This window comes from Aspergillus luchuensis, chromosome 2 (genome assembly GCF_016861625.1).
Source record: "Aspergillus luchuensis IFO 4308 DNA, chromosome 2, nearly complete sequence".
NCBI lineage: Eukaryota > Fungi > Ascomycota > Eurotiomycetes > Eurotiales > Aspergillaceae > Aspergillus > Aspergillus luchuensis.
Window position 1 is genome coordinate 3,176,588 of NC_054850.1, and position 18,660 is coordinate 3,195,247.

At 51.6% G+C, this 18,660-nt stretch overlaps 6 protein-coding genes across 6 annotated transcripts; 3 read left to right on the plus strand and 3 right to left on the minus strand.

The window, feature by feature from the left end:
- Positions 1–559: 559 nt before the first annotated feature.
- ysh1 (cleavage polyadenylation factor subunit YSH1) lies at positions 560–3,725 on the minus strand (the record flags this gene model as incomplete). Its single annotated transcript, XM_041685834.1, has 5 exons — positions 560–1,149; positions 1,214–1,874; positions 1,933–3,079; positions 3,420–3,517; positions 3,573–3,725. The coding sequence occupies 5 exons, from the start codon at positions 3,723–3,725 to the stop codon at positions 560–562; spliced, it is 2,649 nt and encodes an 882-aa protein (XP_041539879.1).
- Positions 3,726–4,078: 353 nt separating this feature from the next.
- AKAW2_21054S (uncharacterized protein) lies at positions 4,079–4,291 on the plus strand (the record flags this gene model as incomplete). Its single annotated transcript, XM_041685836.1, has 1 exon — positions 4,079–4,291. The coding sequence occupies one exon, from the start codon at positions 4,079–4,081 to the stop codon at positions 4,289–4,291; it is 213 nt and encodes a 70-aa protein (XP_041539880.1).
- Positions 4,292–4,458: 167 nt separating this feature from the next.
- AKAW2_21055S (uncharacterized protein) lies at positions 4,459–6,238 on the plus strand (the record flags this gene model as incomplete). Its single annotated transcript, XM_041685837.1, has 2 exons — positions 4,459–5,536; positions 5,592–6,238. 2 exons carry the CDS (start codon positions 4,459–4,461, stop codon positions 6,236–6,238), a joined length of 1,725 nt encoding a protein of 574 aa, XP_041539881.1.
- Positions 6,239–9,292: 3,054 nt separating this feature from the next.
- On the plus strand, positions 9,293–11,597 carry KNS1 (putative protein kinase (Lkh1); the record flags this gene model as incomplete). Its single annotated transcript, XM_041685838.1, has 6 exons — positions 9,293–10,144; positions 10,208–10,286; positions 10,340–10,687; positions 10,743–11,205; positions 11,254–11,341; positions 11,400–11,597. The coding sequence occupies 6 exons, from the start codon at positions 9,293–9,295 to the stop codon at positions 11,595–11,597; spliced, it is 2,028 nt and encodes a 675-aa protein (XP_041539882.1).
- Positions 11,598–14,069: 2,472 nt separating this feature from the next.
- AKAW2_21057A (sideroflexin family transporter) lies at positions 14,070–15,292 on the minus strand (the record flags this gene model as incomplete). The annotated part of the gene is made up of 4 exons (XM_041685839.1): positions 14,070–14,750; positions 14,825–14,919; positions 14,991–15,124; positions 15,189–15,292. The coding sequence occupies 4 exons, from the start codon at positions 15,290–15,292 to the stop codon at positions 14,070–14,072; spliced, it is 1,014 nt and encodes a 337-aa protein (XP_041539883.1).
- Positions 15,293–15,985: 693 nt separating this feature from the next.
- Positions 15,986–18,344, minus strand: AKAW2_21058A (PHD finger domain protein; the record flags this gene model as incomplete). Its single annotated transcript, XM_041685840.1, has 2 exons — positions 15,986–16,175; positions 16,225–18,344. The coding sequence occupies 2 exons, from the start codon at positions 18,342–18,344 to the stop codon at positions 15,986–15,988; spliced, it is 2,310 nt and encodes a 769-aa protein (XP_041539884.1).
- Positions 18,345–18,660: the final 316 nt, after the last annotated feature.

The window sequence follows — 18,660 nt, forward strand, 5'->3', positions numbered from 1 at the left end:
TATTTTGTTTATCCAGGGGCTGACCTTACCTACATTAAGACTACATTCCGACAATCAATGTAATAGAAAGACATGCTACAGTCAAGGCCTCTGAGAAGAGAATAGGAATCGACTTATTTGAGGAACGGCTCAACGAATTTCTAGATGCCTTGGATTCAGCTGGGTATGCAGGTGATTACTAAGGATCCCATGCAAGCAGATGCTCAGCTTAATGAACTCCATGAAGCATATAAGGATTTCTGGGTTGCTAGCAGATTGGTGCGATGACAGCATTGGCAGGCTTGAAACGATGACGTGGACTGCATGAGGCAGCACACATTTCTTAGCAGCAATGTTGACTACCCGCACAAATCCACACCTGACCCATCATTAAGCAGCATTGAAGCAGCAGCAGCAGCAGCAGCAGGAGGAGGAGGAGGAGGAGGAGGAGGAGTATGATTCATATACCCGATATAGCCGGCCTTTACTAAATTAAGGTACTGGTGGGAGGAAATAGTCACTATTTCAAGTGGAACATATCAAGAAGCTTATAGTTACATACACCAATTACAGATTCATATCACGCTTTAGCCTCAATCGCTGTCGCCTTCAATCCCGTAGAGACATCCTGATCTTTGCTTTCTCCATTTGCAGCCACCACTGTAGCAGGCGCAGGTCCCTCTGCCCACATGCTCGCCACGGTTTCCACGGCTCGTTCGACAACGACGCGCACCCGATCCCTTAGCGCAGGGTTGGCGCACTCCACTTCCAAATCTTCCAGCCATATCCGGGCGATGTGCTTGTCGACCTTGATTTCGAGCCCCGGGAATGGAATGCCTAGTGCGTGGAGACGAGAAATCTCGGCTGCTTCTAGCTCTGTTAGGTCATCTTCCTCTTCCTCTTCCTCCTCCTCTTCTTCCTTCACGGGGGTTGACTTGTCGTCGGAGTCAACTTTGTCAGTAGTGCCGTTGGTAATACTATTGGGGGGTAGGCGTGGGCGCTCGATGGCTGTGATCTCGGAGCCGAATTGGGCTTGGAGCATCATGAGGAGACGTCGGAAACGCTCTTCTGGTCCGACATTAGAGTGGGGATTGGGAATTTGGTGGGTGTGGTCATCGTCGTGATGGTGATGGTGGTGGTGGTGATGGTGATGCTTGTGCTTTGCGGATTCTGTATGGTTTGTAGTTAGCAGGATGGTTCTTCATAGGTATTGTTATGGGCGGCTGCCACTTACGTTTCACTGACGCAGGGCTGCTCTCAACAGTCAGGAGGACTGCCATGACTGCATCAGCAACTCCGTCGTTCATCATGTTCCCTTCCCATTCAAGTTCGACCTCGCGAGTACGAGGATAGTATCGGATGAGCACGCAACCCATGACCAGGTAAGTTTGCGTATCTCCCATGGGGATTTCTTCATCGGCGGCTTCCTCCTTGACTTTGTCTCCGTTGGCTTTGTCGGATTCATCTTCCTGTCCCTTCTTGACAACTTCCTGCTGTGGTTTGCCGACTTCTTCAATGGCACCAAAGGTACCTTCAAGAGCCCATTTGATTAGGTCCATGCTTGCAGAGCTTAACGTAATATGCTGCTTGCATATAATGGCGGTGGTGGTCAAACCAGCATACTCGCGGAGATCGTCGGGTGCCATCAATGATAAGTTGAAGCCATTCTGGACAAGGACGCCGGACATGAGCTGGCCATCATCTTGCTCCGAAGGAGGCGTGATCTGAGCCAATCTACCCACTACCTTTGCGATCTTGTCCTTTTTGAACGGAATGCGAACTTCTTCGCAATTACCCGGCGTGTAGACCTTGACTTTGACGGTCTTCTCGGCGTTAAGACTGAGCAGCTTCGACTTGAGACGCATCATTTGGTGCTTTTCACCGTGCACAAGGATCTAAGGAGAATGAGTAATCCAAACATATTGTGACGAGAGGTAAAACGGGGCTACATACCACAACAGGTGCAGAGACTTCCTCAATGAAATTTCTGTTCTCAACTCCATCTACATGGGCTGCGAAACTGACCTCATCCACTGTACATCTTCTGGGAATCATAACCTTCTGCTCTTCTTCATTTCCGGCAGCCATGCCTCGCCTCACCAATCCCGTCGTTGCTCTTGACATGACCGCAGGGATTTGCTCTGGTTCGTTCAGGATCTGCTTGGCCATTGTGCCCTCAACACTGTAGCCTGTCATGACCACACCATTGCGTTCGTTCGGGGCCCACCGCTCCAGAAGCTCCCTACTAGTTCCTGTCTGGAGCATACCTGGTGAAGCCAGCATAACACACCCCCCTACATCGTCGAAACGTTCCAGGCTGCGCAAACTTCTGACGAATCTGAAGTCCCAGGGCCCTGCACTGACACTCTTGTCACCACTAGCTTCCGCTTCCGCCATACGCTGACGGAAGAGTCGCTTGATGTTATCGTTCATTGCACCTATATATGTTTGATACACAACCATACATCTGCGAGCCGTATTTCCGATATAGTAGATAGGTATCTTCTGAAGTTCGGGATGTGTCTCCCAATATTCATCCAGAATGAGCAACAATTCCTGGGCGCGACCCAGGGCAAACACCGGCATTAAGACCCTGCCTCCGCGATTCAGGACTCCGGTAATGGCTTTCATAAGGGCGGCTTCACGTTCCAGGCGGGGGGGATTGGACGAAATGCCGAACGTCGACTCCGTGATAAGCACGTCGATTTTCACACCTTTGGGAACTTCGGCTGGAATCAGATGTCTGTCTTCTTCACGAGAGTAGTCACCGGTAAAGAGAATGTTGAGGCCGGCGATCGAAATCAGGAACATTGCCGCACCAAGGACGTGGCCAGCAGGGAAGGGAGTAATGCGAATGCTATTGATGGTGTGCGTTGTGTTGAAGTCGATCGTCTCGATTAAGGGAAGCGTAGACAAATGGTCCTGCTCGGTATACAAAGTGGTGCGTTGATCCGAAGACGAGGCCGTGCTGCTCACACGCACATTATCCTGGATCAACCATTTGTAGATGGCTTTGGTGGCGTGTGTCATGAATACACGGCCCTTGAAATTGGTCTTGCTGAGCACATAGGGGAGCGCGGAGGAATGATCAACATGGAAACTATGAGTTAAGTAGAGTATCTATCAGCCGACTGTCCGATTGAGATGGTCGAGCAAGAGTGAAATTGCAATGTAGCAGAGACTGCGTTAAAAGGCACGGATACAGAGATACAACGCAAAGACCAAGATGAATAACTAGCATATATTGTATTGTGTCTCTCAGTACATGAGCAAATGCAATTGCTATGATGGCAGAGAGGACCTCTACCACCATGCTGGGAAACCAAGGAGAGATGTGGTGTGGGATGCTATCCACGGCCATGAACAATCCCCGCATGCTCGGGGGCGACGGTGTAGGAAGGGTGACTAGGGGAACGCAAAAGAGAGACTGTCCCACATACTGGCTGATCAAAAGAATATCTACCGTGCTGAGGTCAAATTCGTCAAAGAAGGGCAGGGCTGAGAAGCCTTCTTTCGCAGGATGCATACCAGCGTCAAGCTAATAAAACCAGTCAGTAAACAGTAGTTACAGCATTGGGTTGCGAATGACACACCATCACTGTTTTGCCCTTATACTGGATTATGTGACATGATCGCCCGACTTCATTTCCACCTCCTAGACAATAGAAAGCCAATTCATCCGTTGGATCGGCCGGCTCGTCATCCACCGCGGCATTCAAGGCCGATGCCTTTCGCTTTGTGGCCATTATTGGGAGTTTCGGATAAGCTACAGGTAGCGATGCGGAACCGATGAGAGTATGCAGCAGGCCAGTACAGATGCGACGGGGTCAATAGTAGGTGATGGTGTTCCTGGAGGTGCCGATATTCCTAAACTAGCTGCGTCTGCTCCGTAGGATGTCAGTTGACGCGGGATTGACTGCCCATGACATGTACTGCACAGAACCTGATCTAAATCTGCAGGAATTTAAACAGTCAGTGCAGTATCTGCCACAGTAGTATCTTGAGCAACAGGCAAAGTGTGTTATATCTTCTGCATTTCCTGCAACTGGGCGCATTAAAGACACGGAAAGTCGCGAAACCAAGAAGCGCAAGGTCCAACATGGCGCGGACTTACCTAAGCCAGCCACGTGATGCTCTCGGACGGATCGCCGCAACAGCAAACCTCGTCGGTGCGAAGCTCCCCTTCGCCGTTCGCGAGAGTAACACCGATAAACCCCGTCGACCTTCTTCCCTCCCTCCGGTGCTCACTTCTTCACCAAGACTCCCTGTTCGATCTCTCTACGCCATTCAGATCTTACTTGCGATGACCTGAGATGGTCTCACTTGGTGGCGGAGGCGGTTAAAGTAGTCCGCCCGGTTTTCCTACATACATACAACGCGAAAACACCTTCCCTTCTGGCGTCCAGCGCAACCGTGACTCGGTCTTGCCTTCGTTTCTTCGAGTTGGAATTTTCATCGAAGCCACAACATCCATTCACCATGGCGCAGCCCCAGCAACAACACTTGACGCAGTCATTTTCCCCGCCGGGTTCCTCACCTTCACCTGGTGCCCCGTCGCCTGTAAACGGTGGTGTCCCTGCACCTCTCAAGCGCCAACATCTTTCACCTCTCCCTCAGTCCCAGTCTCCTTACGCCTCACCTAGCTTTGGGACGTTACAACTACCGCAACACCAGCCGGCTCCCATGACTACACCGACCATGAATATGAACGGCGTCCCCCAGACTCCCGCTCCTCCGCCTCCACCTCCAGGCGCGATGGGACCCCCTTCTCGACCGGCAGACAAGGCTACCGATGCTGCTGAGCTCACAGATGTGCTAGCATCGTCAGGAATTGATGTGCGGGAAGAGGAGGCGTACCTGACAAGCAGTTACTCTGGTCCTCCGGTGCAGGCTCAACAACCACCTCGCCCTCCACAGCCACAGATTCCGCAGCAACAACCTCAACAACCGGTGCCACCTGCTGTGAATACTTCATTCACATCACAAGCGTCTACGACTGGGAGCGTTCCTACGACTCCTAGTTTTGAACAACCCTCCCCATATAAGCCGGCGACTACGCAGGATTCCTTCTACAGGGAGCCGTCGACGCAGCCTCCTCCGCCCTTCAAGGATCCTAACGAGCCGACTCGCGAAGACACTGAGGCAGCTCGGCGCGCACAGTATACTTTACAGGACTCTTTCTTGTGGACTAAGGTTTTGGAGCAGAGGCTGCAGAAACGTGGATTCGAACTCGGAGTCCGTATACCGGCAGAAGGGCTGTATCATCCCGTACCCGGTCGCCAACAGCCTATTGAAGTCACTGGACCAGATGGATCATCGATCATACGTTCCGGGCAGACAATCTTGAACCAGACCGGTGCACCTCTATTGGACATTCTCAGCTTAATGTCTATCGCATGTGAGGAGCGGTTGCGAACGGTGGTCGATTATTCTTCAACACTGGCTCGCAGTCGACGCGCACACTCGCATGGGGTTGTCCCCACTGATTGGAAGGACGTTGCTACATCGGCTAATGCTGTCAATGGGAGTGTGGAAAATCCTAGCACACCACTCAAGCGTATGTTTACCCTGAGGCTTCAAGAAGTGTTCCAGGCTAATCGATTGGCATATAGGCCCACATTCAGCAATCGAATCACAGGGTACCAAACCTCTGTCGGAGAAGTATCGCCTGCTTATGGAAAAGGACAATTCCAGCGAAGAGGCCCGTGCTGCGAAACGTACCAAGCGCAGCGCAAATGCCATCCTTGGAGAAGGGGGAGCGAGCCGATCAGAATCTGTGGATATCCCTGGCTCCGGCGCCTCCACACCGATCGGAGAGAGAGCCCCTAGCATCGATAAGAAGGGAATGTCGAAGAAGGAAGCCAAAAAGCTCATGGATGCCAAGGCCAGCGAGGCTCAACAACATCAGCAGTCAGTAGAGACCGCGCGCCTGGCTACTAACAGCATGCTATCTGGTCGCATGTTTGGAAGCAAGAAAACGTACTCGTGGTTAAATCGTGGTGCAGCAGCTGGCAGTGGATTTTCCACGCCGTCCCGGGTCAACACCGCCACGCCGCCTGCAAGCGCGGACAAACCCGGACGTTCCGGTGAGCCAGCCGCCGTGCCTGCAAAACGTCTGGGAACATGGCGAGAAGACAAAGACAAAGGTGCCGGCATCCAGGTCCGGGATGTTCTATTCATGCTGGAGCTGGATGGCAGAGGCCCCCGACACGTACAAAAGGCCTATTCGAAAGATGTGAAGGAGGATCGAGCGGACTAAGATTACCTAGCATGTGTCGCTTCAGCGGTTTGTAATTCCGTTTTGGGTTCCGTGCTGTGACTGCGCAGGATCGTGGTTACTTGGCAAGGTTGCATACTCCGCAGTGCTCGCAGTTGGTGTTCTTATCATTCATTGTATGTGCATTGGCCCATTCTTTTCGCATCCGATTGTGACGCCCCGGACTATTGTCTGAGTAATACTCAAGCTCCCGATTCTCTTCCGTTCTTCCAAGCTTACTACCCCCTGTTTAATTGACCCGGGTCTCTGCCCGATATTTCATGTGGATGTATTACTTTTTCTTATGCCCGTGTGTTACGGAGGGGAATCAGGGTATTGCTATTGCAGCCCGCTTGCTCTATCTCCTAACTGACGGCAGTGAGCAGCAAACGCCTGTATATGGGGACTGTGGATATTGTCGGACAGTTCAGTGACGTGTTGTCTGGAAGACGACAATTTGACGCCCCGATGATATTTGGCTTTGCCAGTGTGCCACGGGGAGAAGAGAGCAAAACAAAAGAAATGAAAGAAACGACATGGGTAGACTCCGTCTGCCGGTGTATCAACTCGGTCACTGCATTTCATACATTTGAAATGATATGACATATTTGCCTAGCAGACTGACCATCTTCTATCCCTTCGTTCCTTACTATTTCCCGCGTAGTTGTAGTTTGTTTCGTACCTTAGGCCATTTGTACTGCATGCCAAGCCCGAGGTTTCCCAGAGCAGTTTAGGGTTGACGCTTAGATCGTTCGGGGCATCGGGTGGGACCAAACACGCAAGTCTCTTTCAGCCGGAACAACTAAATCTGACTTCATCGTTTGCCCGGGGAGAGTTACCAATCAGCATGCCCACCAGACTTTCAGCCATCGTTCCAGTCACACTCGAATCATCGCCCTCTCATCCCTACGATCGATCCCTTTTTTCTGCAGACGAGAGCAGCAAAGCGGGGTTCCCCAAGAGCATGATCAACTCAGCGGGGGAGGGTACCACCCCCAACTTCAAAAACAAGAGGATCAACTTCGGGGGAATGATGTCAGAGATCAGGGACTAAAGAATTGGGACGAAGGGAGCACAAGGCCGAAAAAGCGGAGATTCGCCGCCCCAAATCCAATCAGACGCCTCCGCGGCGTCATCATCCAGAGCATCGTTCTTTCGGGTTATTATTAAACCTTCTCCCAGGGCAAATTGGCGGTACGAGGCATCTCTTCTCACTACTGCAAACGAGTTCTCTTAGTTTTACTTCCCCCCAGGTGGAAAAACGCATGTCATGCAGCAGCCCTCTCCGGTCGTCTGAAGGTGCCCGAAACGCAACAGCAGCCACGACGACATATTGCCACCAGACCATCACCACTAACTACTACTAAGTAGACTAGCACTGCACGGCGACGACCGCAGACGAGTAGAGCGATGACAAGAAAGGCCGGTTGAACACATCTACAATGCCACCCATACCTTATCATCATCATCATCCCTCTTTCTTACCTGACCATTTGGGTCTCGCAGGGTAATTGGTAACGTGTTTCATATCTGACATTTCGGTTCGCGGAAGAAAGGACCTCAACCGGTGGATGTCATCCAGAGCTTGGAAGCCTAGACTCGCCTCAAACTCCGGCGCTATGTTTTGCCTCCGGGGCTGGTTGGGTTAGATGAGCCTTGCGATCTGCGCCTACAAAAACCGTGCCAGATCGTTGTTTGGGATTGGAATTACTATTATTGATAATCGCGATTGCCCTTCCATGGGCTATTGCCGCATAGAGAAAAGGGGGAATCGCCAAAGGGCAAGCAAGACACCCGACATCGAAGACGGTGTCCAGCCGAAGAATAGGCTTCCTCGGAGGATTGATTGATCCAGAAGGCCCAATGACACCGACTGGAATGGAGGATGAAGAGGGCGAGTTGTATGTGTGTGTGTGTGTGTGTGTCTGTGTCGTAACCGAACAAACCTTCTGTGGTGGTGCTCGTGCGGCGAGGCGCCATCATCCACCATGACCCTTGAGACTGCCGTAATGGTGGAGAGGAGGTTCTGTTCGGTCTGTATTCTTTTTGGTCAGTAAAATGCGGGCTGAAGGAATAAGTTCTGCACGCTGCCATTTTGATCTCCCCCTCATAGGAGAAGACTTGTAGTTGTTATTGTCCGTCGTCTTTGTAGTGCTTGATGCTGTAGGCCGAATTGTTTAAATCCAGGCAAGAATTGACGAGGATAAACTGGTCCTTACCAACTACTTACTTCTTGGGAAGGTTCCCATTTTCACTTGCTCTCTGGGCGCTGGAATTTCCCGTTCCAGCGCAACTCAGTTCTTTCTGGAGGCCGTCTCTCTGTCACCAGATCTCATCGCCTCTCCCATTTTCAAATTCCAGTCTTCGCGGAGCACCACCACTACTTCTTGCTTTTCTCCCCCTTTCATCGATGCTCACCATTCTTTGATAAACCCACCACCCCAAGCTGATGCTCTTCGACACTTCAATGATTTCTCTTTTGGCTCGCCCGGTGACCCAATGAGTCTTCCTTCGTGAGCTCATCCGTACCGTACGAAGCGTTTCTCGGACGCTCTGCTGGTTCCCCCGACCGACCGCCTCGCCATCCATCCATCCCTCCAGCCAAGTGATCCCCACGCCTCTCGACTCGCTCTTCCTTTCCTTTGCCCGATAATATTCTCCTTGACTCTTCTTTTTCTTTTATTTTTCTCTCTTGCAATCCTTTTTATCTTTTGATTCTTTTCTATACCCCCCATCAATTTTTCACTCCACTTTTTGCTGGAATTACAACACGAGAATCCCCGGGTGTCCGACGCAGAGATTAGGATTACTACGACGAACGACTGCCGCTTGTTACTACGACAATTCGGACGGCCGACGACCATCCGGCGACTGTGAATCTCCTCCCCTCCACCACACCCTCTCTCTCTCTCCTTTCCTCTTTCTTCTCTTCCTCCTCTTCACGTCCTTATCTCCTTTCTCTTTTCCTTCCTTTCTCTCCCTTCCACCTCTCTCCTTCTCATCTAGCCGGAATCCGCCGTGAGGACATCCGGCTAGTATACACTTTTTCTTTGCATCATGTCCACCCCTTCCACGGCTACCGCGACGCATCCGCATCAGCAACACTACGGATACCCCCATCATCAACCCTACCAACCGAACGCTTCCTATCCCACCACCTCCGCTGCAGCCACTTCTCGCCTCGTCCCCTCTTCATATCCCTATCCCGTTTCCGCCCCGACGCCTACTACCCTTCCTTTCGTGCAATCTCCGAAGCTTATGCCAACCGCACCCACCCCAACGACTACCACAACCACCAACACAACCACTGCCACCACAACAATGCCTCCAGCCCACAACGCTGTGAGCGCTGGCACAACAGCGCAGGGCACCCGGAGGAGGAAGCCTAACTGGGGCGAGTTCTATAAAAATGGGATTCCGAAGGAGGTGATTGTCATCGATGACACGCCCCCTCCGGAACAGTCCAAGGCCTCCTCGCGCAGTCTCGCGACAGCGTCCACCGTCACGGCAGCCAACGGCAACGCTCCTCAGCCGGCCGGGAAAAAACGGCGCACTGGCATCGAGTCGGCCTACGACGTCACGTATTATGATCGGCCGTCGTACTCAATCAATCCACAACACTATGGCGAGGAGTCATCGGCTGCCTCCCTGTCGACTGATCGGACAACCTCTCTGCACACCACGGCTCCTACATCTCTGTCCCAGGGAAGTTCGGGGGCCAGTAATGGGATCATTTACGAAGATGCCAATGTTGGCCAGAAACGCAAGCGCGTAACCACCCGCAAGTCCGCTCGCGATGAGCAGAAACGGCGGGAGTTGGAGAACGCAGGGGATGCGTTCTTGAGTTATGTGCCGCCGCCGAAGCCGCCCATCAAGGCAAAGGATGTTCCGGTACCTGTGGTCCGCGATGTACGTTATATAAGTCATTCCCCCATCCTCCTCCTTCTTTCCTTCTTTGCTAACCAACTGTAGTATGCGAATCGAGGCGAGAAGTATGATGATGACGATGGCCATTATATTGTCAATCCTAATACTCCCTTGACGGAGCGATGTATGTGTTGCCTTGCTGTTCATCCAGATGCGATCGATGCTAACTTCTCGCAGACTCGATCATCAAACTCTTGGGGCAAGGTACCTTCGGAAAGGTGGTTGAAGCGTTTGACAAGCAGCGTAAGACCCGCTGTGCCGTCAAGATCATCCGCTCCATCCAAAAGTACCGGGATGCTTCACGGATTGAACTTCGGGTGCTGTCCACACTGGCCTCCAATGACAAGCAGAACCGCAACAAGTGCATCCACCTACGAGATTGTTTTGACTATCGCAATCACATCTGTATCGTGACGGATCTGCTGGGGCAAAGTGTCTTCGATTTTCTGAAGGGAAACGGCTTTGTGCCGTTCCCCAGCAGCCAGATTCAAAACTTCGCCCGACAGCTGTTCACCAGTGTAGCTTGTGAGTACTTTGGGCAATGTGCCTATCACTCGGGATATCCAGCTGACATTCTCAGTCCTTCATGACCTTAATCTCATCCACACCGACCTTAAACCTGAAAACATCCTCCTCGTCAGCAACGCTTACCAAACGTTTACCTATAATCGCACCATCCCATCCTCTTCGCATGCCATCTCCCGGAGTGCACGTCAAAGACGTGTGCTGTTGGACAGTGAGATCCGCCTGATTGACTTTGGGTCAGCCACCTTTGATGATGAGTATCACTCGTCTGTGGTGTCCACTAGACACTATCGGGCCCCCGAGATCATCTTAAATTTGGGCTGGAGCTTCCCTTGCGACATTTGGAGTATCGGTTGCATCCTCGTGGAGTTCTTCACTGGGGATGCCCTTTTCCAGACGCATGACAATCTGGAGCACCTTGCCATGATGGAAGCTGTTATCGGCGACCGCATCGACACTAGACTAGTGAGGCAGGTGATGCAAGGCGGTCGCAGCGCAGGCCAAAACCAGGCCGCCAAGTAAGTTGCATCCTGGTTACACCGGTCGAACTATGCTGACAGTCCCAGGTATTTCAACAGGAACAAGCTTGAATACCCGAACGATCAGACTACACGTGCCTCACGAAAGTATGTGAGGGCAATGAAGCAGCTTCCGGTACGAGCCCCTTCCACTCACGGCCTGGACCCGGATCAGGATTGCTAACCAGCCGCAGGATTTCATCCCGACCAACACCAAGTTCCATAAACTATTCCTCGATCTCCTTCAGCGGATATTCGTGTATGACCCGAAGAACCGCATCACGGCCAAGGAAGCGTTGAAGCACCAGTGGTTCAAGGAGTCCTTGGTGGATGACGGCACTGAAGCCCTACGGATTGGGGAGCAGCTGCAACGCACCACTCAGCGGCGTTGATTTGGACAGCCTTCCGCTGGACACTTGTATCGGGTGTGATCTAGCTTCGCGCTAATATTCCGACGCTGCGGAGCCCTTCTAAACCAAGAGGCTGGTACGTCGAGGTAAACCCTTCGACAGCCACCAGGCGTTAGCATGTATGGGTACAGCCACATTTGCGATAGAGGGATGTTATTTTTCTGTTTGGATACTACTTCTCAGGGATGGCCTGGCGATAGTGCTAGCCGATTGACGATAACTGGGTAATGGAACTGACGGAGGGTACATGGATGGGATATCCCGGAGTTGATGCCCGGAGTCGGGCAAGGTGTATGGGGTTTTGCATGCTTCATTGTGAACACAAGAAACCGTTGGTCGGGGCCTGACTACACCAGTCCCCGATGAGGACAAAAAAGCAGTACGACATATATTGATCATCGGAGGGACATACCATTTTATATTTATGTGTTTTTTATACAGTCCGGGTGGCCTGGACTTGGGGCTTTGTGGGCTTATGGGATTTGTGTTGTGCTTCATCGTTTTTTTTTATATCGTCATTTTTCTTCTCGCAGCATCGTTCGATGTGATTTCTCATACTCGGAACTTATTGACGTCTACGGGCGCTGGTGACATGACGATTTATCTCCTGCATAGCTTCGACTATGATTCTTGACCTTTTTGACTTGTTCTTCGACGCGGTAGAGCAGTACCCTCTGGTCTGTCTGTCTGTTTCCTCGGATGGACCGAGGCGATGATGATGCATAGACGTGTGCATTGTGAACTACCACTCCTACCGATGTATATATATTATACCACTTGATACTACCTTACCTACTTACCTTTATGAGCTCGTTACGACTGATCAACGGACCCGGAGTTCTCTGGCGCTACCATCTACCATCTCATATACCAATACCAATGCCACCACCTTCATATGATGGACAATTTGATGATCTTCAAAACAGCATTATGTTCACAGCCATCCCTACTGCTCATCATACCAGTACACGCAACAATAGAATAAGACAGGTACGAAAATCCTAATCTCCTCCCAATAACAGAATGGCTACTACAATACTAACCCATCCCTTCCCCACTACTACTACTACTATATCTCCCCTTAAAGCATCTCATCAGCTCTAATTACACAATCATACTCCAACATCACAACATCTCACTTCAAATTATCATCCATCCCCACCACTCGCCGAGTTACCACCAACAAAAACTCTCTACAAGATACTCACCCTTGTGCATGCATGCACCCAACTATTCCACTTAACAACTGGCCATCAAAACATTCAACCACCACCACTATCATACTCATTCCTCCATACAAGAAAACAACATCCACTAATTCCTCCATTATCACGATCGAATCAAGCCCCTCGATTAGACTTCCCATTTTCTTGCATCGCCATGATCACATTGTACGAACCAGTTGGAGGAAAGAAAGATGGAGGAATGTTGCTGGGGTGTGTGTTTTCGATTACCTTCATTGTACTTTTACATGCAATCTCTCTCATGGTCTCATGAAATGTTAAATGGCGAAATTCGACTTCGACGAATTACTCGATTGAATCTAAGTCTAGGACTAGTCGGTAGTCCTTACTGAGACTGAGCTACAATTAACTCTAGATTTGCATAGTAGTCAGTACTACCACTGACTCGGTATTATATTTTCGAAGACTTGATGTCGATCAAGGGACGCCCGGGAGGGGTGTGATTATTGCGCATGAGAATGTATAGGCGTCTTTGAAAGACATCACTGCTACTAGCTATTTGGTGATGGAGGAGGGGGGTAAATATACGTATACTCGATATAAGAGAGCTATTTCCATCAGTACACATGGTAGTATATACAAATATACAATGAAAGTCTTATGCTTTCCTTATAAGATAAGATATGTTATATGGTAAACCTATAGCTAGACATTACGTACTCTCAACACTTGATTATATATAGATGTGATTTAGTAGGGTACTAGTAGTAATGATGAGGGTATTACAACTTAAAACTATTGTACAACTATTCTGTGATGGTATAGAATAGTGTGTTCGGAATCCTATATCCATGACTTACTGGTGAAACGATGACTACTAATCACTTTTAGATATGTGTTTACTACTGTGATATATGTATAAGACCCTTCATGATATAACGTAGGCATTACAAGTACTTAAGTACTATGTACCTTAGAGGCTATAGTAGTAAGTAGATATATAGTATATTTTCAGTTGTAACCGAGAGAGTGTTGACGTGAGAGGTAGTATATGCGTTGCAATTTAAGTCGAATAGGAATTCCACATATAATCATGCTTTGGCTTCTCTCAAGACCAATGCTCACCACAATAGTATATATATGCAACCACACGATCTATCCACAAACGGTCTAACAATCTAAAAAGCATTGCAAAGCACGATGACCCGAAGACAACAGCTATGAACAAACGCCCCCCCTACCTGCCAAACCAAGGTAAACTTTTTTTTATCTACATGCCCCGGTTAAACTCCACCTGACCATCCTTACCACCCTTCTCCCAGAACTCCGGCTCCAGAGTCGTCGCGCTAATAGCCTGTCTCTGGGGGAACGCACCCAGGGCCAACGGCAAGGCAAACAGGGAGGTCGCCAGGACCAATCCCAAGTTCAGAGGCATAATCATCCTTGGACGAGCCTTCAACCAAGCAGTCTTCTCCAACCGCACCAACACCAACGGCGGGACCACCATGATAGGGGTAGCATTCAGCACACGACTGATAGCCGTCTCGCCGACAGCAATAGTAGCCGCCTTCTTACTCTTGCCCAGACTCTGCACCGTCTCGCCGGACTCCTCGAGCTTCTTCTTCTCCACCTCCGACAGCACCGGGTACACATCAATACCCTGACGGATCTCCTCGCCGCGCATGAGGAACACGTTCAGAGCGCTGGCGCTAGACACGGCGGCGAACGGCACAAGACGACCCAGGATGAGCTTCGCATTGGGCGAGATGCCCTTGAGACGGGGCACGAGGGCGTTCAGACCCAGAGCGACGGAGCAAGAGGCTGACACGGCCATGAGGTAGGACTTGGCGATCTGGGGGACGGACAGCGGGGTGGACTTGTTGGCGTTCGCGTTGTTAATGGCGACGTTGAGCGATTGGTTGGCGATTTGCCAGAGAAGAGTTCCGGTGGTCTTGGTTTTATTGGTCAGGTTTGAAAATCCATGGTCGGGTTTAAGAGGCTGGAGCGTGTCGGTGTGTAACTTACCTGCAGTCCCGGCGTAAGCATACCAGCTGTCACGACCAGATTGGACATAACGTAGCAGGACATGCGGAAGGGAAGGAAGACCGGCTCGCCAGTGTCTGTTGGTGTGTATGAGTATATGCTGGGTGGTTTCTTCCTCACAATCGCTGGCTAAGGGGGGAGAACGCACCAGGGTGAAGGGTGGAATCAACCACCTTCTTCGCGCGCCACAGCTCCGGAGTCATATGCGGGAGATGGTTCTGCTTGTACGAGGAGACCAGCTGTTTAGCCTGCTCCAGGCCGGACGAAGACACGAACATCATCCTGGAGGAATTGGCGTCAGCGAAAGTTCACACACTCATTCACATCGAGCGCATTTCCCACTTACCGCGGGTCGGAGAGGTCAGCCGCATGCCGCACGCGGCCCCAGTAGGTTGTCAGATCATATTGAGACCGAGGGAGGTCCCGGCTGCCGGGGAGGGAGGCGGACATCTGCAAAGACGAACGAAGGAGGGTCGCGAAAACAGGATGGACAGAAACACTTCAGGGAAAGGAGGAGGATCAGAGGAGTCATCGGCGCCACGGCGAAAATCATTGAGGCGGGACCACACACGTGCCTATCGCGGGCGGTGAGCCGATAAGCGTCAGGTCCACCAATCGGAGTGCGTCAATCTCCGATCTCGTCAGGAACATCTCACCGCCTTAAAAGCGGTACGGTATTTCCGTTACCGAACGCTACATCGGAGTATGTACTGGTAGGAGCAGGCCTACTCAGGCCTACTTGCTGCTAATGTAGTACTTCATGGTAGTGGTTTCATTCGAGGTGGCGAACATATAAGAGTACAGGTATCACAAGTCTCTCGCCACACAATTAATAGGACAAATTAAAAACATCCAACATCCACAGGTGAGCAGTTACCGCTGGGATGTGATACATAACCGCCCGAAGCGGATGACATGTACGTCGCAAGGAAATGGGGGTATGTCTAAGCTCTGGCACACAGATAAACAAAGGAAACCCGGTAGAAAAAGGAAAATGAAGGCGTAGGCCTGCTCACTGGCGAGACCATAAATGCAAAAAAAAGGAACCCACCCGGGATGTAGGTCCAAGTCGTACAAAAACTCGGTGCGAGAATGGTACACGAAGAAGGGAAGGACGCCAATCGGGCGCCATGGTCATTACATTCATCGAAATCGGTAGGATTTATGAGCTAAAGGCGAGGTGGGGGCATGTCCAGAAGCCCCGACAGGCACTCGGACCCGATGATTCTTTCGAGTGGGTGTCTGGGCGCAGAAGATGCACACATACACGGACGGCAGGTTGGCCCGCTCCAGTCCAACGCACTTGGTGTGCAACCAGTGACTGCATGATTCGCTGCTCATCAATCAGTAGCCATCCATAGACAGTTATTGCTATGGCTTACCATTGGATCATGAGGTGGCCACCATTGTCCATGGAATTGCAGACACACCGGGTCCCATTGCTCGGGTTGCTGAAGCGGTCGGTGACGGGGGTGGCTATGTCGGGGTCGGTCATGGTCGTGGGCGATGTGTTCGTGGTTCGTGAGCTGAGGTCAAGCTCCGCACCGAATCGTGGCGGGGATGATCGGAGGTGAGCGAGAGAGCGGGCTGAACGGCTGATCCGCGACCCGTAGCTGACAGTGTGCGGACGAGGGATCCGACCTCTCTCTTGGAGGACCTTTCGGAGTGCATGCTGGGCATCACCACTGTCATCCTCGGGATCAGCAAAAGGCTCGCCTAGGGAACCGGCACTGAGGTAAGATAGGTCTGAGTGGAGCGTTGTCAACTGCTTTTTCGGGGTGCGCTTCCAGTCATCCAAAGTAGGCTTGTACTGTGGTCGTCTGGAAGGCGCTCGACCGGCGTCAGCCCACGGGGATGCTCGTCCTGAGGATGACGCTGCCGTAGAGGTATAGGAACCCTTCGAATGGGGCCGTGAACCACAATCACTACGAGCAATTGTCGCCCCACTGGCGTCGGAAAAGGCAAACGAAGGGTTGCGGCTGGGGACAGTTGGGTATTCACAGTAGTCCACCGAGTCATACTCGCTTTCTGTGGTGGAGCCATCCAAGTCCATTCCTGTGAGGGGGTCCGTCAAGCCGGTTGATGCCTCGGGCACAGGTTGCATTTCCGCCTTAGCTCTACCGTCTTTGCCTATCTTGAGGACTACGGACTGAGAGCGTCTGGGCAGAGTAGCAGCCACTGAATTTGCCCTCGACAGCTGATGACGAACGGGCTTGATGGGAGACGAGCGACCCTTGGAGGGACTCTTCCGGATTCCATTGCTGGAAGCCATCATACTCCCAGACCCCGGTCGGCTGGTAGACCCTGCAATAGCACTGTGCGTTAGGCTACGAGTCAAAGTCGGCCTCATCTGACGGGGGGTGTAGTCATCGTCATCATCATCCTCATAGACAGGGATATGGTGGTTGACGCTGCGAGCGCGGCGGAGCTCCTCTCTCTTAGACTCCTCCGTTTGGTGATGGTAGGGCTGGCGAGTCGGTCGGGAAAAGAGCCTCTTCTCAGGAGTCGGCTGCAGTCCACCAAATCGGCGTGCAGGGGAGCTCAGGAACAGTGCTGGATCCTCTGCTTTCGTGATAGGGCGGCGAGGGGAAGTGGAGAAAGGGGCAGGAAAGAGGGCGGCGTCGGTAGTGGTCACCCCCGAAGAGAGGTTATATGTACTACTATTATTGAAATCGGGGAGGTCCATGTTCCCTTCGATTATAGGCAACTGTGGGATGTGAGAATCCGGGGCGGTGGTGTGGTTGACGTGGAAGGAGTCATTGGCATGGAGGTCAAACAAGTCAAGATTGTTACTGGCCGACAGGCCCATATTGCTCTCATGCTGATTGAGATCATGGTCCCAGAATAGCCTTTGCTGTGGGAAGAATGAAGAGGCGCCGGATTCGATTGATCCTAGCTGGAATGGGTCTGAGGATGATTGAAGGTCTCCAAAGAGCCGTGGGGAAGCACCCAGTAACCGACTGGGAGTCTCTAAATGACCGCCAATCATGCTAGAAGCGGACGGCCGTCGACCTGTACCAGTGGCCTCGTCAAGTCCCGTCACCTTCTTCCTCGAAGCACTGCTGGGAGGAGGGGTCTGAATTGTCGCAGCAGATTTGGCTGAATCTACTGTGCGAGGACCATCCTCTCCCACATGCCCATGTGGCCTTGACGGGCGACGTCTCTTGGCCGTATCAGTGTCCTGCTCCGCCGCTTTGCCATTCCGGGTATTGTCCTCAGTATCGGTCGGTCGGTCGGGGGCAGTATCCGGCAGCCGGAGAGGATTGATGGAAGGTGTGCTCAGCCCAAACTTCTGGGGCGTGCGGAGGAATTCCGGACTCGAGGCATAGGGGTCCGAAGTATCCCAGGTAACCCGGGGATCGAAGAAGCTGGATTCGAGTTTAGGGGTCTGAAAAGCGGAATCGCCAAAGATTGTGGTTGTCGGGGGAGTCCTCGTAGGAGTCTGAGGTTCACCGTTGGGATAGCTGAAGCTGAACGAGAAAGACGGCTCTGTCAGCATCATGTTGCACACTAGCTACCGCTGGAGGGTCGGAGCTCGGTAGGAGCTCCGCAACCCACACGATATACTGCCAGAGGAGACCAATGTGGGCGGAGGGTTGATGTGCATATAAAGATAAAAGTCCGAAATTAAGAGGAAGACAATGGAAAAGTTGCAGTAACAAAAGAGCAAGGAACCAGTATGAGGGAGAAATTGTAGCTAGTAAGGAGTGTGGTGATAGAGAGGCAGCCCCGCGTGTGCCGGTAATACAAGATGAGTAGGAAATTCAACCGACATACCTGTGAACCGGTTGATCCCAACTCATGTCAGCAACGTTGTG